The sequence below is a fragment of the Mauremys mutica genome, chromosome 2 (genome assembly GCF_020497125.1).
Source record: "Mauremys mutica isolate MM-2020 ecotype Southern chromosome 2, ASM2049712v1, whole genome shotgun sequence".
NCBI lineage: Eukaryota > Metazoa > Chordata > Testudines > Geoemydidae > Mauremys > Mauremys mutica.
Genome location: NC_059073.1, coordinates 104079807 through 104104108, shown reverse-complemented (window position 1 = coordinate 104104108; position 24302 = coordinate 104079807). Strand labels below are relative to the sequence as shown.

Sequence of the window (24302 nt, the reverse complement as noted above, 5' to 3'; positions counted from 1 at the left end):
GAGCTGGAGATTTTGACAGTAGTAGTGTCCATTGGTCTGCCCTTGCTCTGCCTCATGGTTTCGTCCAAAGAGATAAAAGGACAGGACAGACAACTATGCCCTCAGTTCCTTCTCCACCACAAATCAAACAGATCCACAACAGAGGGGAAGAAGTGCAGGGTTGGAATACATATAGGGACCATACATCTCGAAGAACCTCCAGTTACAGATAAGTAATCTCTTCTTCTTCAAGTGATGTCCCTATTGTATTCCACTGAGGGTGATTAACAAGCAGTACCTAGTTAGGAGGAAGGAGCTAGGAAGACGATGAAATCATGTAACGGAGAACGGCCTGCTGAATGAGGCATCCATCGTAGAGTTTTGCACTAAGACATAATGGTAAGAGAAGGTATATACCGAACTCCACATGGCCACCCTAAATATGTCCATAATTGGGAGATAGTGAAGCACAGCTATAATCTATGCTTGCACTCTTGTACAGTGGACTTTATACGCCAAGGGGTGACAACAGTAACAATAACTAATAGCAAAGCATAATGCACCCCGAAATGCTTGTAGAGTTCCCTCTGAGTGAAGGTTACTTGACCTTTAATCCTGTCCACTAGAGTGATAAACAATCTAGGGAACTTTCTGAATGATTTCATCCTCTGCAGGTGGAAGGCCAGGGCCCTGCAGACACTGAGGGAGTCAAGGTGCCATTCCTCCACTAAGGTGTGAGGCTTCAGAAAGAAAGCAGGTAAGTGTATAGGTTGGTTGAGATGAAAGAAGGATACACCCCAACTTTCTGCCAAAGGTTGTAAGTGCAGGGAAACCTTGTCCTTATGGAACTTAGTAAAACACTTCGCCTACCCTTCTTGCAGAAGTAATAGCTACCAGGAAGGCAACCTTCATGGAAAAGAGAGACAGGGAGCAGGAGGCCATATGTTCAAAGGGCAATTTCATCAACACCAAGAGGACAAGTCTGAGGTCTCATTGCAGAGCGAAGGGTTGAACAGGCGGCTAAGTCTAGAGGAGGCCCTTCCAAAACCCAGTAGTCAAGCGATGCATACAGAGAGAGTGCCCCTCCACAAGGGGGTGCAAGGCACTGACAGTGGCTACATGAACCTTGATGGAGTTGAGAGGGAGTCCTGATGCCTTCAGGGACAGAAGATAGTCCAGAAGAAGAGGGATGTCCCTGTGCTCAGGGGCAAAATCCCTCTGCTGGGCCCACAGGGTGAAACGCTTCCACTCAGCCCTATAGGACCCGCCTCATGGATTACTCGAGAGGATGTCTTGTACTGCTGATGAACATTCCTGCTCTAGAGAAGATGTCTGTTCAAAAACCAAGCGCTTAGGTGAGGCATCTGCAGATCGAGATGCCTGATCCTGCCTCCATGTTATGTGAGGAGTTCCAGGAAAGCTGGCAGGAGACATGCCAAAACGCAGAGAAGGAGGGGAAACCAACAACAGTGAGAGAAGAATGGAGCAATCAGAATGACCATCGCTCTCTCCTGTCTGATCTTGTGTGGACATGTGGCAGGAGCAGTAGGGGAGGAAAGTCATAAATGATTTGGTCTGACCAGCGGATGAACAGGGCACTGCCTTGAGAAAGGGTACTCATCTCCCCACTGCGGAGCAATACTAGGTGCATTTGCTGTTGGTATGGGACGCAAGAGGTCCCAGGTCAGAGTCCCCCAGATGTCAAAAAGGTCAGCAGCCACAGTGTCATGAAAGTCCCATTCATGGTCGGCCATGAATTCCCTGCTTAGAGAGTCCACAATTACATTCCAAGTCCTGGGAAGATACACTGCTGAGACCAGGATCTTGTGGGTAATGCACAAATCCTAAAGACAAAAAATTTCCGCACAGAGCACTGACGACATCATGCTCCCATTTGTTGATGCAGGAAATGGTGGGGGTAATTGTCCGACACGATGAGAACATGATGGGAGTGAATGGATGGGAGAAATGAGTGAAATGCTCTCCACACCGCCTGAATTTCCAGAATGTTGATGTGCATTCGGGATTCCTGAGTGTAGGGTTGTCAACCCTCCAAGATTGGCCTTGAGTTTCCAGGAATTAAAGATGAATCTTTAATTAAAAATTATGACTCTCCAGGAATACATCCAGCCAAAACTGGCAACTGTACCTGAGTGGCTCAAGTCTCTTGTGTCATGTGCTCACCCATGTGGGCGCCCCATCCGATGAGTGACACATCCATGACAATCATGCTTGGTGATGATGGGAAGAAGGGTATCCTGGTACAAACCTGACCTGGGTTTGTCCACAATTAGAGGGAGGAGAGAACCTTGGGGGCAGGGGAACTGTCAGTAGGAAGTCCTTGGTATAGTGCATAGGAGAATAGGCCCTCACAGCCACACAGTTGCAGGCAGTGAAAGCAAAGATGAGAGAAGGCGGTAATGTATGTGCAGGTCGCCATGTGACCAAGAAGAGAAAGGCAAATCCTGACCGAAACAGAAGAACCGGAGACCATCTTGGTAACTGGTTCTTGTAGGGTCTGGAACCTGTCCTCCAGTAGGTAGGCACGTGCAGAGACCACACCAATGTGGGCCTCAATGAATTCTAAGGACTGTGTGGGATCCAAACTTGATTTTTCAACCTTTACACTCACCCCAGTGAGGAGAGAAGTGTGAACAGCATGGAGGTCAAGACTCGAGCCTCCGCTTTGGATCACGCTGCTATCAATCAGTTGTTGAGATAAAGGAATATAAGGACCCCTTGACACCGAAGATGGGTCCCCACTACCGAGAAAGCTTTGGTGAAGACCATGGAGCACCAGTAAGTCTGAACAATAGAATCCTGTATTGGATGTATTGAGGACCTGCCATGAATCTCGAGAAACATTTGTGGGTAGGATGGATATCTACATATCAAGAGCCATAAACTATATGCCCTTTTCTAGCAAAGGTATGATGGCTGCTAGGGTGACAATATGAAACTTTGGCTTGCATATGAAGTGGTTGAGATGACAGATGTCTAAGATCAGTCTCCACCTGCTCTTCTTCTTGCAAACTAGGAAATAGGTGGAATAGAACCCTGTGCCCTTGTAGGTCATAGAAACAGGTTCAACCATTCCCCCAGCAAAGGCTAAGCCATCACTTGTGACATCATTAAAATGGGGTCCTGACCCACAGTTTGAGAACTGCTGATTTACTGAATAGAGCCAAGTAATTTGAGATTCGAAATTGAAGGCTGACAGAGGACAAGACCTTGCGACCCAGAAGGTCCAGTCACAGGCCCTCTTTATTCACTGAGGTGGAGCGTGGGTGGTGTTGCCAGACTCACTCCATCGCCGCCTGTGTGACCAGGGAATTGGGTGGGTGGGGTGAAAGAACAGAAACTCAAACCCCTCTGCAGGTACATAGTTCCTCTTCTCCGCCCCCATGGGGATGGGCACGTAAGTGGTCAGAGTGTGCCAGACAGTCCAAGCTGGTTGAAGAATGGTGTAGGGCATGAGATTCCTATTTTGGAATTAACCTTAAGTCTCTGCTTTCTACACAAAGAACAAGCAACATAAGATGACTATTAAACTCTGAGCCACAGGAGCTTAAGTATTCCTTGTCACAGAGCTTCAACCAGCTGGCACTGAAGCAGTAGCAGCAATGCCTTTACTGTACTGATCTTCAATCTGAACTAAGGACGAATAGGAAGAATCCAAACTTGGACGCACAGAATGGGGTAGAGAAAATGGAAACCAATGCGCACACAGAAGTTCTGTTAAAAACAAATAAATAAAGTGTTAGTGTTTTTGAAATTCCATAAGCATTTTATTGATATATCAATTGCATGTGTTTTAGGAAGTTCCTGTACACTACAGTGACAGGTGCTACAGAAAACTGTAAGATATTGTAGTTATTATTGCACAAAAGTTGTATGTAGAAAACATTTCCAACATTACCAGGTAAAAATGGTGACTTTTTCTTTATAACCTTTTTCTCTTTTTTATCCATCTTATCTGGGCTTTCTTGCTCTTTATCTTGTTCTGCATTATTAGGGTCAGCTTGATGATTAGAAAGATTCTGAACATCTGGATTTTGATCCTGTGTTGTAGGATTCTTAGCCTGGCTGCAGTCTGTAGGATGCGCTGAGACTGGAATTGAAGATAGCCCACTGTTTTCTAAGGCTTGCTAAGGCAAAACAAAACTAGAAGATTAGGAAAGAAAAACTACACAAATTATTCTAAATTTGCTCTGCTCAAACAACTATATAGGCGATTCAATACAGTTATGATTAAAGGAATTTAATCATGTTGTCTTACAACTACAAAATTTTAGCTGAATTTCAAAATTGCAAAGATTTAGAGATCTTTCCTGTACAAAGGTGGTAAACAGTCAATTTTTCACAGCCCTGAGGCTACAATTAACCTGAGCTAATTCTGTAGTGTAGACAGCCCTTAGGCTTTGATCCTATAATTCATTGTACCTGCAGAGAACCCCACTGACCTGACAGGGCTCTGCTCAGGGATAAAAGCGCATTGCAGAATTAAGGCCTGAATGTTTCAAAAAGGGGTTCAGATGAATAGTGTGGTTGGTTGGTACTCAAGAGAAGAGAGACTAATACATAAATAATGTGCAACCTTTTCAGTTTGAAGACTGAACATATCTGAGAAAGATCAAGGGAGCACGACCAATATTTAAGATGAATATTTTCTACCCTGTTCTGTTCCCTTTCTGCCAGCTGAGCCCCTGATGCAACAAAGGAACCATTAAAAGGCAATTGGAGAGCAATGGGTTTGAGAGAGAGTCGGAGCAATGCGGCTAAGCCAAATACTCCAGCTTAAACATCACAGGGTGCAGCTCAGAGAACAAATTTTTAATTCATAATCAAATACAAAATTTCTTAACATGCTCATCATGGATGATCACAATTTAGATCCCTGAATGTCACAAGTGGTCCATGGACCACAGGAAAAAAAACCAAAACAAAACAAAAAGGACAATCTTAATTTAAAAAAATATTTAGTGTCATTCACTTCCAACTAGTATTTATTGCATTCCAATCTGATCACATAACGGGGCCAAAGAAACATCTTGCTGCACTCTGCACACTGTATTTTCATTACTTCAATTTTTCCCCGTTAGGCAAAGAAGTCAATTCAGGCATACAAACACCTTATTGTTGTAATCAACTGCTGATTTCACTATAAGGATAACAATTACAAAGACACCGTTGAATGCTAAACTACTTATTATGTAAATACGCCCTACCTGCAAAATGTCTCGATTGAGTCCTACTGCAATATTGAGTTGTTGGCCAGGTTGCTGGGGCTGGTTATTTTCCACTGGACCTGGCTCTGACAGCTCAAGGAGCTGCTGGATGACATCTGTTACAGCCTGTTGCCCTTGTTGACCTGCAGCTGAAGTTACTTGGTTTTCTGTCTGTTGAAGAAGTGGAGACCGAAAATGTGTGGCCTGAAATATACAGCAGTATATTTATAAAGGAAAATGAAAGAGATACGTATAAAGAAAGTTTGACTTACCAGTATATTTTCTTTATCTGAAATATGTCTGCTAATTGTCCACTGTGGGGATGTCCACTCATGTAAGACTGGGGAGTTTACAGAGCTGTCATTGAGGAATGCTGGTTCCACTAAAGGACTGCTCCTCTATTCTCCTTCCAGAAGGAGTTTTTTCCAAGCTATACAGCTATAAGTTTACAGCTTGAATTAAGTTTATGATAAAATATTGGCCCCTCACCAATTCACACAGCTTAGGGACCTATTTTGAATGATTGAATTTTGCAGGTAAGGGTACACAAAAAAGTAAATGTAATCACAAAAAATACTTCAAAAAGCTTTTTTTTTGTATAAAAAATACTTAAGTATTATTAGTAAATTGTCTAGCATATTTAATAAAAGTAACGATGCCTCAGTGATACATAGTTTCACAGTTAAACTCAGCTGTTAAGCCTTTGTGAAACAGAGACTATTGTATATGTGTGACTTAGTAATACAATCTACAAATTATATAAAATAAACTCTTTGTGAATAAGTGTATCATCATATTGGTAGACATACTGCTGAGAAAAAAAGTCAACAGTTGAGACAAATTTCCCTTTTCCCCTTGAAACCATGTAACAGGGCTGGAAGACCTGAGACACCCAACCCTGATTACTAAGAAGCCACATTTGGGAGAAATCAGGAAATTTCCCTAAAAAGATGAGCAGGAAGCTGCAAGCAGGGGGGAATGCTCAGGGATCAGAGACTGCTAGGAGTGAGCAGGCTCCAGCAGAAAGTCCTGGGAGTTAGGACTGAGTCCAGCCCCATAGGGCCTGGAGTGGTCTACCAAAGTATGGAAGCAAAACCTTCATTCTGCACAGACTTTTGGGTGGACTTTGTTTTGGGATCTTGATTTTTCTTTGAAGTTTTATTTAGGTTAATATATCCCGTCCCCAAGGGGAGAGATTTCTGATCAAGAGTGGAAACTGAGGCTCTCTGCCTGCAGTCTGCCCAAAATGCTGCCTCATATTACAAACCTCCTTAACCAATCCTTCATGTAGGAAAGTGGCCAACAAAGGTGAGCCATCTGGTCCCATCTCTACCACTTTTTCACAACTTTTATTGTATTGTATAGAATAAGTTACTACTTCTAATATAATTACTTCATACTTAGGGTGCTTTGCAGATGTCCAGTGTCCCTGTCATTTGCTTTAAGCAGGAGACCACCTTTTATCACTTCCTGATGACAGATGGTGCTCTTCTATTTATCTGGCACTTTAGTATTCAGCAGAAGCTAACAATTACTTTACTTGGCTCTCAGTCACTATAGTTGAGCCACTATATTTTCTGCCAGCAAGCCATCTGCAGTTTGTTTGTTTGTTTTAAGAGAGTACCTGTGGGCACCTGCCACAAAGAAAAATAATATAGATATGATCCAAAAGATAATTTTATAGATTTATCCTTACTGGGGATCAATTCTTCAGCTCTTTGCAGAAATATTTTGGTCTAAATGAATAAGCAAAACATGGTACTGATTGCTTTCTTCTTAAAAGCCTCACTCAGTTTATATGCCAAGTCCCTTGGAAAATCTCCTTTAATAACAATTACAAGGTTGTTGATTTAAAAACAAAACAAACAAACAAAAAAAACTAGTCATACTACAGCAACATTCTTCAGACAAGTCAGGTTTATCTTTCTGATTTTGTTTTAATCTTCAATTTTCTGCCTTTATATGAGGAAGTTCATTCACCTTGTAATAAACTGTTCCAGATCAGAAAGTAATGTATCATTAAACTTCCTCTCTGAACTATTTAGGTAATGCCTCCTTCAGTTTCTTCACTTCTTTGCTTCAACCTCTTTTTATGACAAAAATTTAAATATCTTTTGAACAGAACAACAAAATACAATGCTGAAAATAATTTTTGTTAAGTCTAAAAATCAAATTTCTCCACCCATCTTGGCTCTCTCCCTCTTTCTTTTCTTCTTCATCTTAGAAAGGATGAAGAAGAAATCCAAGGACTCATTCTTCAGCTAATTTTATTTTTCCTTTTTAGAATCTGGAATAAAACAAACAGGGTGGCTAGCCTTACTCTTTCCACTTAACTTAACAATCTATTGGGTTTATCCACTTTTTCCCCCTCACTGCAGATTCAGTCCTGTGAATATACCAATGCTTTTCAACCTTTTTTCATTTGTGGATCCCTAAAAAATTCTGAATAGAGGTTCAGACACCTTCGAAAATCTTAGTCTGCAGACCCCCAAGGGTCCACAGACCACAGGTTGAAAACCACTCAAATATATTCTTACTCAGAGAGCTTTTATTTTATTTCCTTAACAAGGATTCCACAACATACATTTGCTGGCCATGCAGTTCTGTTCTTGGGCATACACAGGCTAATATTCATTTCTGTTCCTCAAGCAATGAGAAGCCGCATTATTGCTTCAGGGTGCGCTAAGTAGAGTCCTGTCTGCATACTACCAAAGTGGCTTTAGGATGAATTTTTACTTAGTCTTTCACTGTAATTTTGTTTTACATTTTGAAAACAATTTTCCTCCATGGCTCTTTCCATAGCTAAAACACTCTCTTGCAGACCTGATGGGGTAAAGACCTTTCCTTCATATTTTGTGATGATACCAAATAATTAGGGTAAAAAAAATTTGTTTCACCTTGCAGTTCCCTCCTTGGAATTGGATGAATAGTTCTGAATCAACATTAAAAAAGTGAGCTGACACTCACTCACAAGAATAGATATTTGTCACCCTGTTACACACACACACACACACACACACACACACACACACACACACAGAGTTTATCTTTGTTCATCTTGTTGAGGACCAGGATGGCAAGATCCCTGCACAGATCTCAGTTTGACAGAAACTCTGTCTAAACAGATTAACAACAATAGATATATTCTTCATTTTGTACTTACTGCTGTTAGACCACAGAAAACAGAGGTACAACAACTTCAGAAATAGTACTTTCTGGGAGTAGAATGTAGCTTAGAGGAGCAAGCAGTCCTAGATTGACAGCTCTATAAGCTGCCCATTCTCCAGCAAGAGGAGGACAACCCTTCATTGAAGGGCTGGCTGAACATAATACTGAAGGGGAAAACACTCAATTTGACAACCTTTTCATACCTATTTAGATAGTATGTGTGTGCATGTTCCCTCATTATATCTATAAAAGTGATGAAGATTTCCTTCCAGGCTGTAACTTGGATTGCTTATCATGTATCCAACTTATAATACACCACAAAGAGCCAAATATTTTATTACTGTTTCATAATAAAGATGTCTGCCATCCATTCCTTTGAAGAATAAAAAAACCATGGTATTGTTTAGCTTTTTTCCCCCCACCTTTTTTAAAAAAAAAAACAACTTTTACTCTCTCCTGGCATAAAAATAGGAAAGAACTGTATTTGTCAGACCCTTAATCAACAAGGGTTTGTACCATTTACAAAAAAAAAAGTGCATTTAGTGAAAGCAAAATATTTACAAAAGTTTTCACAAGTGCTTATGCGAGTTAAACGCCTAAGAGACTTAAGACTCAATTTTGAGAGTTGCAGCCCACTCCCTTCAAATTTGAGTTGTAGGTAAGAACATATAAAAATCAGCAATAAGGCCCTTCTGACAGTTTTACCAAGAGCAAATGTATATAGCAGTAGCAATGCTAAGCAGGTGACTATGTGTCTGAAATGCCTGCCCTCATCAATTGTTCTGGGGATGAAGTCCTGAGAAAAAAGTACAGTAGACTAAAGTTTCCCCCTCAATCTCTATCACTCAGTCTTTGCTAGCCACCTGCTCACTGCTGATTTTGCTCTGGTTGCTGAGTTACTAAATAGCGGACTCCTTTCTCTGTACACCTGCTTCTTTCTGGAGCACCCACTCAACATCTCTTTCATAATGAGGAAACAGCAAAGGCTAGAAGCAGTGTAAATTCAGACCACCAGGGTGCTCACTGACTGCTTAATCACCTGCTGCATAAAAATGGCTTCTCCTATCAATTAATGATAAGAGGGGGAAATGGGTGACCAGTTAAGAACATAAGAATGGCCATACTGGGCCAGACAAAAGGTCCATCTAGCCCAGTATCCTGTCTTCTGACGGTGGCCAATGCCAAGTGCCTCAGAGGGAATGAACAAAACAGGTAAACATCAAGTAATCCATTCCCTGTCGCCCATCCCAGCCAATGCAGTGATGTGATGTTTTGGGGGGAAAGATAGCTCAGTGGTTTGAGCATTGGCCTGCTAAACCCAGGGTTGTAAGTTCAATCCTTGAGAGGGGCCATTTGGGGATTTAGTTGGGATTTGGTCCTGCTTTGAGCAGGAGGTTGGACTAAATGACCTCCTGAGGTCCCTTCCAACCCTGATAATCTATGATTCATTCCCAGCTTCTGGCAAAGTTTTGCCTTGAGTATTGTTTGAAAGCTTTTGAATAATCTGTCATGTATGTATATGCCAACTGAGTCTTATTCATACTAAGCCCTTGTCTTCCTTTAGCACCAAGCTGTCATGCAAAATATATACGGAATGCCACTTGCAAACCTAACGGACTATGTATACTGTATTCCAAAGCATTCTAGCTAAAATATCCTTCATAAGAAAGTATTTTCAAGTCCTAATTTTATTTCTTCTCTATAACAATACCTTTCTTCTCTCAGGTAATCTACCGTATATACTCATTCATAAGCCAAATATCTTTGGTAAAAAAAAATGACGCCTCAAAGAGCGGAGGTCGGCTTACAAATGGGTCTACACCAAAATGTGATGATTTTAAACTCTATGGAATCATTGAATTGTACATTTAATACATTGTCATTTTGTTTACCTGGAGCATCTGCAGGCATGGAGCCATGCTCCAAGTAAATAAAATGTCCCGACCCGCTAGCGGCTTACCCTGATGGCTGGGAGCCAAAGTTTGCCAACCCCTGAAATATAGAGTCAGCTTATGAAAGGGTCATACGGTTTTTACTATTTTTACCTAGCCATGTTGGGGGGTTGGCTTATAAACAAATGGGCTAATGAATGCGTATATATGGTACTTATTCTTGATTATTTATAACTTCCCCACTTTCCACCAAACAAAGCTAGTTGAGCTTGTAGAGAATGATTCAACAAAACAAGTTAAAATCTGCCAAAAAAGTAAAAGACTGTTACTCACCTTTGTAACTGTTGTTCTTCGAGATGTGTTGCTCATATCCATTCCAATTAGGTGTGCGCGCATGCCGCGTGCACGATTGTTGGAGAATTTTTACCCTAGCAACACCTGGTGGGTTGGCTGTGGCGCCCCCTGGAGTGGCGCTTTCATGGCGCTGGATATATACCCTAGCCGACCCAGCACCCCCTCAGTTCCTTCTTGCCAGCTACTCCGACAGTGGGGAAGGAGGGCGGGTTTGGAATGGATATGAGCAACACATCTCGAAGAACAGTTACAAAAGGTGAGTAACTGTCTTTTCTTCTTCGAGTGCTTGCTCATATCGATTCCAATTAGGTGATTCCCAAGCCTTACCTAGGCGGTGGGGTCGGAGTTAGACATCACTGAGTGCAGAACCGCTGAACCAAATGCGGCAGCGTCTCTAGACTGCTGAACTAACGCGTAGTGAGCTGCAAAGTTATGTACAGATGACCAAACAGCAGCTCTATAGATCTCCTGAATCAGAACGTGAGCCAGGAAAGCGGCTGACGAGGCTTGGGCCCTCGTGGAGTGAGCTATGAGACACGGGATCAGGACACCGGCCAAGTTGTAACAAGCACGGATACAAGAGGTGATCCATGAGGAAATGCACTGCGAGGAGACCGGTAGGCCTTTCATCCGTTCGGCCACTGCAACAAAAAGCTGGGTTGTTTTCCTAAACGGCTTCGTACGCTTGATATAAAAGGTGAGGGTCCCTACGGACGTTAAGGGAGTGCATGTGTTGATCCTGCAGCGTGGCATGGGGACTTGGATAAAAGTCTGGCAGGAAAATGTCCTGGTTCATATGAAAGGTAGATACCACATTGGGAAGGAAGGCAGGGTGGGGGCGAAGCTGCACCTTGTTTTTGTGGAAAACTGTATAAAGTGATTCAGATGTGAGGGCTCTGATTTCAGATATGTGTCTCGCTGAAGTGATGGCTACAAGGAAGACTGTCTTCCAAGATAGATAAAGGTGCGAACAGGTGGCCATCGGCTCAAAGGGGCGCCCCATGAGTCTAGAAAGGACCAGGTTTAGGTCCCATGCTGGAACCGGTGGTCGTACTTGTGGGTCGAAACGATCTAGACCCTTCAGAAATCTAACAACGATCGGGTTGGAGAAGACAGAGGAAGCACGTTCTCCCGGATGGAAAGCTGATATGGCTGTCAGGTGCCCCCTGACAGATGTCGTCGCCAGGCCCTGCTGCTTCCGGAATAGGAGTTAGTCTAGGATGAAAGGTATTGATGCCTGTAACGGAGACGAGGCGCACTGCCCGTGCCAACAGGAGAATCGCTTCCATTTGGCCAGGTACGTGGCCCGAGTGGAGGGTTTCCTACTGCCTAACAGAACTGTACAAATTGTGAGCGGAGTAACTCCGATCAAGTTAGCCATGCAGCATCCATGCTGTAAGGTGGAGGGATTGCAGGTCGAGATGACAGAGGCGACAGTGGTCTTGTGATATCAGGTTCAGCCACAGGTGGAGTGTGATCGGAGGCTCTACCAATAGCTCTAGGGGTGTGGTATACCAATGCTGCCTGGGCCATGCTGGAGCAACCAGAATCATGCGTGTCTTGTCCCTGTGTAACTTGAGCAAGACCTTGTGGACTAGCGGGAATGGAGGGAATGCGTAGAATAGCTGGTCTTTCCATGGGAGTAGGAAAACGTCCGATAGAGATCCCAGAGAACGTCCCTGGAGAGAACAGAATACCTGGCACTTCTGATTGTTGAACTAGGCGAATAGATCGACCTGGGGAAACCCTCACCTCAGGAAAACTGAGTGGATGACGTTTGGGCGAATGGACCACTCGTGAGGCTGGAAAGATCTGCTGAGGTGGTCTGCCAGCGTGTTTTGGACCCCCGGGAGAAACGACGCCACCGGATGTATTGAGTGGACTATACAGAACTCCCACAGGCAAACGACCTCCTGGCACAGGGTAGACAACCGGGTTCCCCCTTGCTTGTTCATGTAGAACATGGCCGTGGTGTTGTCTGTGAGGACTGCCACACAACGGCCATGTAGGAGACAGCGAAACGTCTGAGACCCTAGGTGTACTGCCATCAGCTCTCGTACATTGATGTGTAGAGTTAGTTCGGAAGCGATCCAAAGGCCCTGCGTCTGGTGCTCCCCGAGGTGGGTGCCCCAGCCCAGAGATGATGCATCCATGACAAGATACAAGGAAGGTTGTGGGGTGTGAAATGGTACCCCTTCGCACACCGACGTGGGGCTCAGCCATCAACTGAGGGAGGTCAAGACCGATTCCGGAACCATGACCACCACGTTCAGGCTGTCCTGACCTGGACGATATACCATTGATACCCAGGCCTGAAGCTGGTGGAGCCGAAGTCTGACATGTCTGGTTACGTAAGTGCTCGACGCCATGTGCCCCAGAAGGCCGAGGCACGTCTTTATCGTGGAAGTCGGGAAGTTTTGGAGGCTGTGGATGATGTTTGCCGTAGCCTGAAAACGATTGTCCGGCAGGAGAGCGCAGACAAGTCTGGAGTCTAAGACTACCCCGATAAACTCTATTCTCTGGGTTGGTTCCAGAGTTGACTTTTCACTGTTGAACAGGATGCCCAGCTTGCGGAACGTGCCTAGGGTGAGCCAGATGTGGGATCACACGTCTTCCCTGGTGCGGCCCCGAATGAGCCAGTCGTCTAAATATGGAAACACCTGGATCCGTTGTCTATGAAGGTAGGCTGCCACGATGGCCATACATCTGGTGAACACTCTCGGAGCTGTGGACAGCCCGAAGAGCAGGACAGCAAATTGGTAGTGTTCATGATTTACCACAAAGCGAAGGAAGCGCCTGTGTGGAAGGTAAATCGCTACGTGAAAGTACGCGTCCTTCATGTCAAGGGCGGCGTACCAGTCTCCAGGGAAAGGATAATGGTCTCCAAGGAAACCATGCGGAACTTCAACTTTACCATGAATTTGTTGAGTTTGCGCAGGTCCAGAATGGGCCATAGCCCCCCCTTTGCCTTGGGGGATTAGGAAGTAGCGGGAGTAGAACCCCCTCTGCCCCTTAGTTCCGATGGAACCTCCTTGATCGCTCCCATGGACAGGAGCGTTAAGACTTCCTGTATAAGGAGTTGCTCGTGAGAAGGGTCTCTGAAGAGGGACAGGGAGGGAGGATGGGGTCGGGGATTGAGAAAATTGGAGAGAATATCCCCTTTCCACTGTGCGAAGAACCCATTGGTCTGAAGTTATAAGCGATCAAACATGGTGAAAATGGGAGAGACGCTCTCGAAATGGAGGGAAAGGATCCTGGATAGCGAGTGGTACGCCATCCTCAGGCACACCTTCAAAAAAATTTTCTAAGCCCCTATGGTGGTTTATGAGGGCCTTGGTTCTGACCAGGCTGGTGGCCGGTGGATCTCTTTCTGCCACCTCAACCACGTCTTCTGTAAGTCATGCCTTGGAAAAGGGGGTGGGTAGAACCTTTGAGGCTGTGGTTTAAAGGGCTTGCGCTGGGTACCCGGGACATGCATCACCAGGGAGCACATGATGGTTCTGGAGTCTTTTAGGCTCTGTAATCTAGAGTCCGTTTTACCTGAGAACAGGCTCTGCCCATCAAATGGTAGATCCTGCAGGGTTTGTTGCAGCTCTGGCAGTAAGCCAGATACCTGAAGCCAGGAGATGCATCGCATAGCGACGGCAGGATCCTAGCCACAGAGTCAGCTACATCAAGGGAGGCCTGTAAGGAGGTCCTAGCCACCTTTTTGCCCTCTTCCACTAAAGCCCCAAACTCATCCCTGGACTCTTGCGGAATCAGCTCTTTAAATTTACCCATGGAGTTCCATGAGTTATAATTATAATGGCTCAAGAGCGCTTGTGACTCTGAGCTGAAGGCCCCCTGCTGAGCAAATTTTGCGTCCAAATAAATCGAGGTGCTTGGCGTCTTTAGATTTGGGTGCTGCAGCCTGTTGACCACGCCGTTCCCTTGCATTCACTGAGGACACCACCAGTGAACACGGCTGAGGGTGAGCATACAGGTAGGGTGAGCATACTCTGGACATAGGTGGGATAGAGGCAGGGGTCTGCCATATTGTCTTGGCGTTGGCCTGGATGGTGAGGATGATGGGCAATGCTACCTGGGATGTGGTGTCAGCTGAAAGGATGTCCACCACCGGGTCCTCCAACTCCACTATCTCCTCCGCTTGGAAGTCCGTATTACGTGCCACCCTACGTAGAAGGTATTGGTGAGCATGTAGGGTCTATTGGAGGGGGGACCCGAGGTCGTTGTCCTCACCACCGCCTCATCTGGAGGAGATGAGGAAGATGCTACAGGGGCTAATGGATCCTGTGGCAGGTCCAGTTGCGAGGGATCCTGATGCCCAAGATCCGCTGTGCCGGGGTCTGGGGCTGCGTTGGGGTGGGTGCAGATGCCTCCATACCTCCCGGAGGGGAATGACTGATGGTGGCCTCCGGTACTTGGGGCTCTGAATGGGCTGAGCGGGAGGCTGAGGATGGAACCCCTTGGGCTTGGTGGTATGCCCACGGGGTCCAGAAGGACCATTGTGCAGGCTCTTGGCTAGGGTCTTGGGCTTCATCCTGCCATTGATCCAGGTTACCATCTGCTTGGCCCACTGCAGGATAGGCTAAGCGGGACACGCCGTCCGACTGTGAAGAGCGTGAGGCAGAGCATGAGGGCCAGGGCGGTGAGGAGCGTGCCTGTGTCGACTCTGCTGGGAATGGTGCCGGCACGGTGCCGGGCCACAGGAGAGCAGTGCCGGCACGGTACCGGGATCGACAACGGTGCCGATGGTCATGCCGGTACCGGGATCCAAACCTGGATCGCAATGAAGACTGCCTGTGGGAGCAGTGCCAGGAGCGGCTTCTTGAATAGGATCGGCGCTCTGACCGGTGCCGGGAGCAGTATCAGGAGTCCGAACGGTACCAAGGTCCGGAGCAGTGCGCGGAATGGTGCCGGGAGTACGATCTGGCCCGTGAGTATGACCGATGCCGTGATAGACAAGGGTGCCGGGACTGCAAGCGGTGCCAGGACCTGCTCCGAGATCGGGAGCAGTGCCGAGTGTCCACACTCGGAGATAGTGGACATATTAGGGCTGGCTTGCCCCTACACTGTACCGCATGGGTGCCGGTTCTGTAAGGACGATGAGGTCCCTCGCCGTTGCAAATGTCTCCGGCGTCGATGGAAGTCGGGGCTCAACCACGGTGCGGGCCAGGGAGCCAGTACGCGCCAGACTCAATGGCTCTTCCCTCAGTGCCGGAGTCAACGGTGCCGATATCGGCACCTGTACCTTCGGTTGCTCCAGTGCCGGACGTGAGTCCAAGGTTGGCAAAGGGGGTGCCGGCGCCTGTTGTTGAGAGGCAGCCCCCTCTGGCTTGCAAGGTCTCTTCTGCCCTGGGGACAGGGAACGGCGCCCAAGGTGCTTGCGCTGGACGCGGTGCCAGTAAGGACCAGTGCCGTGGGTCTCTATCCAAGTCTCCCTGCAGTGTAATACTCGAAGTTGCCACCGGAGCACTGCGCACCGAGGCACTCGGTGCCAGAACTTGGTGTGCTGAAGGAGGATCTGGGCTGAGGGCCGCCTCCACAAGGAGCTGCTTGAGTCTAAAGTCCCACTCCTTTTTGGTTCGAGGCCTGAAAGCCTTACAGATTTTACACTTTTCGGCCTGGTGAGACTCCCCGAGGCACTTTAAACAAGAGTCGTGGGGGTCTCCCGTTGGCATAGGCTTCAAACAGGCTGAGCATGGTTTAAACCCCGGAGCCTTGGGCATGAGCCCGGACGGCACCCAGGGAGGAAGGGGAAGGAACCCCTTCCAACCTACTAACTTTATTTACAAACTAATTCTACAACTATCGAGACTACAATACTATACTAACTATATAACTATAAGAACTAGAACAATTATCCAAACCGGGAAGTAAAAGCTAGGGAGAGTGGAGGACAGCAATGCTGTGCTCCACAGTTCCAACGACCATCACGGGCGGAACTGAGGGGGCACTGGGTCGGCTGGGGTATATATCCAGGGCCATGAAGGCGCCACTCCAGGGGGCTCCACAGCCGACCCACCGGGTGTTGCTAGGGTAAAAATTCTCCGACAATCGTGCACGCGGTGTGCACACACCTAACTGGAATCGATATGAACAAGCACTCGAAGAAGAATATATTTTAAAAGACAACTGCCTTTAATGAAGGTTGGATTTTTTTAAATTATAAAATGTATATATTAAAAAAGCATTTCAAAGTACACCTTCTGCCACCAGCTCTTATGCTGGGGCTTGCTAGAGTCCTGGGAAGGCAGCCTTAAAGTTCTCTTCCACAGTGCCTGCATTGCACAAGTCCTCCCTAATGGATGCATTCCCTAATGCTTTTAGAGCCCCTTTATGGCACACTAATCATCTTACCTGCCCTACAGGGACTGGAGTGGGGTATCTGACATGTTTTCCAAGAGTTTTTGAATGGAGTTGTGTATGCAGTTATCAGGAAACATTTATGAATTGACTCGCTATACTCCTAATTAACCATTTACAAGCATTAACAGATTTGCATTCACAAATTGAGCACAGCATTATATAAGGCCCTTTAATCAAATATCAACCCACCTTCCAGAAAACTGTGTGTTTGTTAATACATAATATTAATAAATGTTTGCAAAGTTCTAAAAGCTGAAATTCCCTTTTAACATGCCTGCCATCTCAGTATTGACACAAATAAATTAAGAAAATCTCTATACTTACATTCTTCCATTTATTATCAACAGGTTGCATCAGGTTAGCAGGAGACGTCATTAGAGGCTGAGCCACAGGATCCTACAAACAAAAGAATGGCAAAGACGGTAAGCTACTGTATTAAATGAAAAAAGATATCACTTAATATTAAGTGTAAAACTTACAAATAATTTTTCAACAACATCAAACCATGGCTAGAGTAAAAGAGACACTTCAGGGGTTGGATAAATTTCCAGGGATCTCTTAGCTAAATCAACCCCCGGTGGATCCATCGCCACTGCGTCAATCCATGGTAAGTAGAGACAAGCCTTCACTCACTCACTCACTCACTCATTCATTCACTCACTTTCTCTCTCTCTCACACACACACACACACACACACACCCAACACAGATTTGTATTACTGTTGTTGTTACTTCTTCATACTTCTTTCAATGCGTGTTGTTTTAGTTTTTTGACTGGTCTATGCATTTCAGAATCTTTATTTTTCTCTTACATTTAAATTTAATTCTTTGAGTAGTGAGTTCTAAAACGCCTAACCTGTCCTGGCTGGAGTAATTATCCCCACGGTAATTTTTAAAAAATATATATCTAGGTTTTTGGTTGCTGCTGGTGGTGCACATCTGCACATTATCTCGATATTGTGCACATAAAATTCTTTCCGCACATGGATGGAAAAAATTAGAGGGAACACTGATATAAGGCTGTTGGGTTTTTTTTGCAGACTCAATAATAAAAAATAATGTACAGTTGCCTCTATTCTTTACTAGACCTAAACAGAATAAAAACAAATAAGGTGCTTTCCACGTTCTTGTCTTTTGCTGTTTTAGTTTCTTTTGCTTTTTTGGTTGCTTTTTTTTTTTTTTTTTTTTTTTTTACGATTTGCTAGCTCATAAGTCTGCTTCTTTGAAAAGTGATATTTGTACATTTGTTAATATTTTTCACAGCAGCAGACTTGCTAGCTAGCTGGGAGGTAGCAAAAAGTGATAATAACGTACAAATATCAATCTTCACAAGACTTACTCAGCCATGGCAAGCTGGGGGACAAATTAAGCCATGGATGAGGAGATCCAGGGATGTCCCTAGTTATTCTGGGTCCGTACGCAGCCCCCCTGGGCGGGGGGGGGGAGGGTTGGCTTGGGAGGCAGGGGGAACCACCCCCCAGCACTCACCAGTGGCGTGGCTGGGGCCAAGTCACTGCACTTCCCACCACCAGTGAGTGCAGGCCTGGCCCTGCTGCAGTGCCCCAAATTTCCTGATGCCCTACACAGCTGCATACTTTGCGTATGAGTAAGGACGGCCCTGAGGAGATTGGTGTGTAGGTAACAGGGGCCAAAGGTGATGGGGGTGGGTTAGTGAGCCCATGGCCAGCACCCACTGCCACGTGGCTGGACACCACAGCCAGAACCCAAAGCCCAGTGGCCAGAGCCCGGTGACCACCACCACACAGCCAGGGTCGGAACGCATCGCTGAAACCGGGGTTGGAGAATGCAGCAGGGGGCAGGGGCAAATGGAAGGGGGTGGTTAGCCCGCCATCGCCACCACTGGGTGGCCAGGGCTGGATCTGGATCCCCGCGGCCAGAACCTGAAACCTTTCAGCCAGAGATGGAGCCCGCCACCATGTGGCCATAACCCAGGGCCAGAGGAGGCAGCGGAAGCTGGGGTGGGGTTGAGCTGGGGGATAGAGCCAGGTGATGGCACCAGTCATCCCACCACCCCAGGGTTGAAGCTGGAAACTCAAGTCCCACTGCACCCAGCAAGGTGGGGAACTCAAATCAGCTGCCTTCTCCTCTGGCATCTGTGGCTCCAGAGGAGGGTAGGAAGGGAGAGGGGATGCTGCTTTGTCCCTGCCCCGCCCCGCCCCCCCATCACCACCCAGGCGGCTGTGGCCACAAGAAAATAGAAACACTATCCTAAGATATGCCTTCCAGTAACCAGACAGTTACATTTACTGTCAAAGCAAGCTTCTTGGGTAGAATGTGTGTATGGTTTTTTTTTGTTTACTTGTTTGTTTTACTATTAATTAGCATTACCATTGTGCTTAGGAGCCCCAGTCAAGGAGCGGAACCTGACTGCGCAAGGCACTGTGACAAACAAAGAACAAAAAATGGTCCCTGCCCCAAAGAGCTTATAATTGAAATATAAGACAAGAGACAACAGATGGATACTGACAGACAGTCCAAGGAAACAGAGAGAGATGGGATATATAGATAGATATCAGAGAGAGCGAGAGACAGAGACAGACAGACAGAGAGAGAATATCAACTCCTATCCCCAAAAAGATATAAGTGAATGTGATAGTTGCAGGGGGAAATATGCTTTTCAAACAGTATTCACACTGTTTAAAACAGAAAAGTAAATCCCTTGACCTTACAGTAATAATGTTATAACTTGTATAAACAAAAAAGCCATTTGGCTGCCTTTATTGTTACCTGAGCAATTCCTCTCACAAACTGCTTTCTAACATTCAATTTCTATCCCAACATTACCCCCAAAGCATACTACAAGCATTATATAGCCAACTGGATTGAGACAAAATATGACAAGTCTCATTTGCTATGGTCATTTTTAGAACCAAGCAGCTATTACTAGGCTTGGTTGGCTTGGTTTTTCCCAAATCCTTGGAATTCAAAATGCATCAAAGTAATATTTGAGAATTAGAGAGACGGAGTATAATAGATAAAACTGCAGGTAAACGTCACTTAAAAAAACCAAAGTTGTTAGGAACAGGAGGTTACAGCCACTCCTTGCAGAACACTGTCCCTGGACTTGCATCAGGTGAGTTGATAGTTCCACTGGTGCTACATCAAAGACAAATGTCTACAGGAAGCCTATGTTCAGCATTTGGTGTCATACTATCAAATGTAGTAAAGGTCTCGTGTACTGTCAGGTATGAGGAGTCACGTAAGCTGATGATGTCATGAGACCATGAACCACAGGAAAAAGTAACGAGTCTGCTCTCAATATGCCCATAAGGTGATGAATACTTGCTGGATGCTAGCGAATTTTTCCTTTAGAAGGAACATCCTGGCTTCTACTGAGTTCAGTACTGCACCTATAAAATATTCTTTGTGAGGGAGTTGGAGACTAAACTATTCAATTTTATTTGCAGCCTCATGAGTGGAACAAGCTTCCAGTAGTGGCAAGGGCTCATATCAAGTCCTGTTTTGTCTTGTTTTTAAAAAGCCATTCATACCTGTGCACATACTTGTATATCTCAATATCTGAGAATAAGATGCCACTGTAACTAGGCATTTGGTGAAAATGACTGCTGACAGCCCAAAGGGAACAACCTTGAATTCAAAAGCATCTATCTCCTAAAGAAGAATCTCATTAATCTATACTGCAGGGGTGGCCAAACCGCGGCTCACGGAATGTATTTGGCAATTTTACAGTTAAAGTGTGGCTCGTGGAGCCCCATGCTCCCCTCTTTCATTCTCTGCCTACCAGACTGGGGGAAGAGTGTTCAGGGCTTCTGCCCTGCAGCAGAGAAGTGGGGCTAGGTCTTCTGCCAAAAATGACGGATGCTGAGAGTGGGGGGGCCGCAATTTAAAGTTTGCCCCCCCCACAACAGCTTGAGTGAACCTCCCCAGGCACATCCCGCCCTCTTCCCCTCAGTGGCCCCTCCCTGCAGCTCCCGGGTGTTAGCTTCGCCTGGAGAGGCAGCAGCAAACAGCAGGCAGCTGCAGGAAGGAAGCACTGCTTTAGCTCCAGGGGGAGGCAGCAACAAAAGCAGCAGCTCTCCCTGCAGCTCCCAACTGTTTGCCGCTGCCTCGCCCCACAGCCACAGCTTCCCTCTTGCCGGCTCCAGCAGCTGCTGTGCAGGGAGGGGGCTTGGCAGCACCATGTTACTGAGCAGGGCCAGCAAGCCTTGGCAAAAAACGGGGGGGGGGGGGGTGTTATGTGACCTCATTTCACCTCTGGCTTCAGCCCCACGGGGCACGTCTACTGTTGAAGCTCCAAGACCCGACAGGCGCACTCCAGCTCTTGAACTTCTGAAGATTGTCATGTGTGTGTCAGAGGGTCAATACGTTTGACCACCCCTGCTCTAGTGGTTCTTCCTAAAGGTGAGAATCCTGAATTTTGAGATCTTTAAATACCTGTTCAGGTTTCTGAAGTCCAGAAAGAGTCTTAGACCATCCACCTTCGTGGGGGATGAGGAAATACAAGGAATTTTGTTCTCAATAGATTAGGAAGACTCCTTTTATGGATTCCCTTGACAGCAGAAAGTCCACCTTCTATAGGAAGACAGTCTCATGAAATGAGTCTTTAAGGAGAAAGGGAGCGAGGAAAAAAGTGAGAGCTAGGACCTGGTGCAGAAGCGATTGGAACATTCATTGTGGGTGATCTCTAAAACTCAGCAATAGAAATCAAGCACCAGGTACTGTAAAAGAATGCCAGATGAAGACTAAGGGAGGGCATGGAAGAAAAATGGTTACTACCTCCACTGTAACTGTTGTTCTTTGAGATGTGTTGCACATATCTATTCCACTTCAGGTTTGTGCACACCAAGTGCACTGTAGCCGGAAAGTTTTCCTGAGCAGTACCCATCAGGGAAGCACGTGCAACAAGTATCTCCTCATGTGTCCACGTGAGAGAATAAAATGTAGAGCTGCCCTAGCATCCACTTCAGATTCTTAAACTTTGAGTTGAGTACTGTAGCTATCTTAATGGTTAACTTTTTAAACAATATTTACATTCCTAATCTGCAGTGAAAGTGTTCTTAAAACAACATGTGCGAGGCCATCATCCAAGATTGCTATAACATAAAATATATGACAGAATTTCCATAAAACAGAACAGGAGACATACAATTCTCCCCCCAGTTCAGTCTCAAATTTAATTAATGCAATTTTTTTTTTTTAAACAAGCGTCATCAGCATGGAAGCATGTCCTCTGGAACGGTGGCCGAAGCATGCAGCGGCATATGAATGTTTAGCATATCTGGCATGTAAATACCTTGCAATGCTGATTACAAAAGCACCATGTGAATGCCCATTCTCACTTGCAGGTGACATTGTAAATAAGAAGTGGGCAGCATTATCTCCCATGAATGTAAACAAACTTGTTTGTTTTACCAGTTGGCTGAACAAGAAGTAGGACCGAGTGGACTTGTAGGCTCTAAAGTTTTACACTGTTTTGTTTTTGAGTGCAGTTCCATAACCCCCCAAAAAAAAAGTGTGTATACACACACATTTGTAAGTTGCACTTTCACGATAAAGAAATTGCACTACAATACTTGTATGAGGTAAACTGAAAAATACTATTTCTTTTATCATTTTTACTGTGCAAATTTTTGTAATAAAATATAATATAAAGTGAGCACTGTACACTTTGTATTCTGTGTTGTAATTGAAATCAATATATTTGAGAATGTAGAAAAACATCCAAAATATTTAATAAATTTCAATTGGTATTCTAATGTTTAACAGCGCCAGTAAAATGGCAATTAATCACGATTTTTTTTTTAGTTAATCGCATGAGTTAACCATGATTAATCGACAGCCCTATTTCATTGTGAATGCAAAAATTCCAGAAAGACAGTCTGTCGGGAGGCTGTCAAGCTGATCTGCCCCTCTTCTCTCCCCTTCCCCTCAGGTAAAACATTGCTGTCATATTGTCTGTAAGTACTTGAACATACTTGCCCTTTCTCTGGTTGAGAAAAATCTGGCAGGAAAAACTCTGAAAATTGCCCTCAATTACACAACATTGATGTATATGGTTTGTTTGCCCACAGATCTTGAGCTTGCAAGGGACACAGATGTGCACCTCAGCCCAAGGAAGATGTGTCCATGACCGGAGTCATAGTAGGAAGGGAAGAGGAGGAGACAAAGAGACGTCAAACTGGACTCTCCACTAGTTCGAGAAAGATGGCACACTTGCAGGTCTGTGAATTAATGCATCCAGAGGGTGAGTTAATGGACAGCAGATGAATTTTAACCAGCCTTAAAGACATCTCAGGTATAGCTTGGCATGCTGAGTCACCTACATGCAAGCGGCCACATGTCCTAAAAGTTGCATCCAGTTTCTCATCATTGTTTGTGGATAAGGTTAGAGGAAACTGCATAATTCCAGGATCACTTGAAAGCTGACCTGAGGAAGGTATGCCACTGTTGATGTTAAATCTAGCAATGCTTTGATAAACTTGATTCTCTGCACCAGAAAGAGACTGTATAATCAGGCCCAGATGGTCAAATAGAATCTGAATTTCTCTGATGCCTTCTGTTGTCTGGAATGTCACCAAATAAGCCAGTCATCCAAATAGAGGTATGCCTGAATAGCGATTCTGTGAAGAAAGGCAGCTACTCCAGCCATGCATTTGATAAACACTCTGGGAGCTGATGACAGACCAAAGGGGAGAAACCTCCTCTGGTGTGATGAATGGCCACACAAAGGCAGGCATCTGGAGGACCAAGAGCAGCATACCAATCTTCAGGATTGGGTGATGGGATGAAGGAATACAAGGATATTGTACAAAACTTTCTTATGTATTTGTTTAAGTTTTGTAGGTCTAAGGCCTGGTCTACACTGGGGGGGGGGTTGAACTAAGGTACGCAACTTCAGCTACGCAAATAGCGTAGCTGAAGTCGAACTACCTTAGTTCGAACTACTTACCCGTCCTCACGGCGCGGGATCGACGTCCGCGGCTCCCCCGTCGACTCCGCCACCGCCGTTCGCGGTGGTGGAGTTCCGGAGTCGACGGGAGCACGTTCGGAGTTCGATATATCGCGTCTAGATGAGACGCGATACATCGAACTCCGAGAAGTCGATTGCTACCTGCCGATCCGGGCGGGTAGTATGGACGTACCCTAAGATGGGCCTTAGCCAGCATCCCCCTGCACCCCCATCCCCCCCCACACACTTTGATTTCTGTGTAAGGAAACGTCTCAAATAAAAATCTCTCCTCTGATACAGTGGGGAAGAACCACTAATATGAGAAGGATCCTGGTGAGGGACAGTGAAGGGGAACGGGAAGCAGATCTAGTTTTTTGCTGTA

At 45.6% G+C, this 24302-nt stretch overlaps 1 protein-coding gene and 1 long non-coding RNA gene across 6 annotated transcripts in view; one reads left to right on the top strand and one right to left on the bottom strand.

Annotated features, from left to right (window-relative positions):
* LOC123364320 overlaps positions 1-23399 on the top strand; it is a 34208-nt gene extending 10809 nt beyond the window's left edge. The window contains exons 2-5 of one of the 2 annotated variants that reach the window (XR_006577071.1): positions 654-736; positions 17338-17412; positions 22777-22903; positions 23043-23399. This is a non-coding gene — a long non-coding RNA (uncharacterized LOC123364320). The remainder of the gene's footprint in view (positions 1-653; positions 737-17337; positions 17413-22776; positions 22904-23042) is intronic. The other variant, XR_006577070.1, reaches the window with a different exon arrangement.
* ZNF236 (zinc finger protein 236) overlaps positions 1-24302 on the bottom strand; it is a 193443-nt gene that overhangs the window by 123470 nt on the left and 45671 nt on the right. For all 4 annotated transcript variants that reach the window (XM_045006346.1, XM_045006348.1, XM_045006345.1 and 1 more), the window contains 3 exons: positions 17315-17386; positions 5208-5411; positions 3899-4127 (listed from right to left, as the gene is read on the bottom strand). In XM_045006346.1, coding sequence (XP_044862281.1) covers positions 3899-4127; positions 5208-5411; positions 17315-17386 — 505 coding nt within the window. The remainder of the gene's footprint in view (positions 1-3898; positions 4128-5207; positions 5412-17314; positions 17387-24302) is intronic.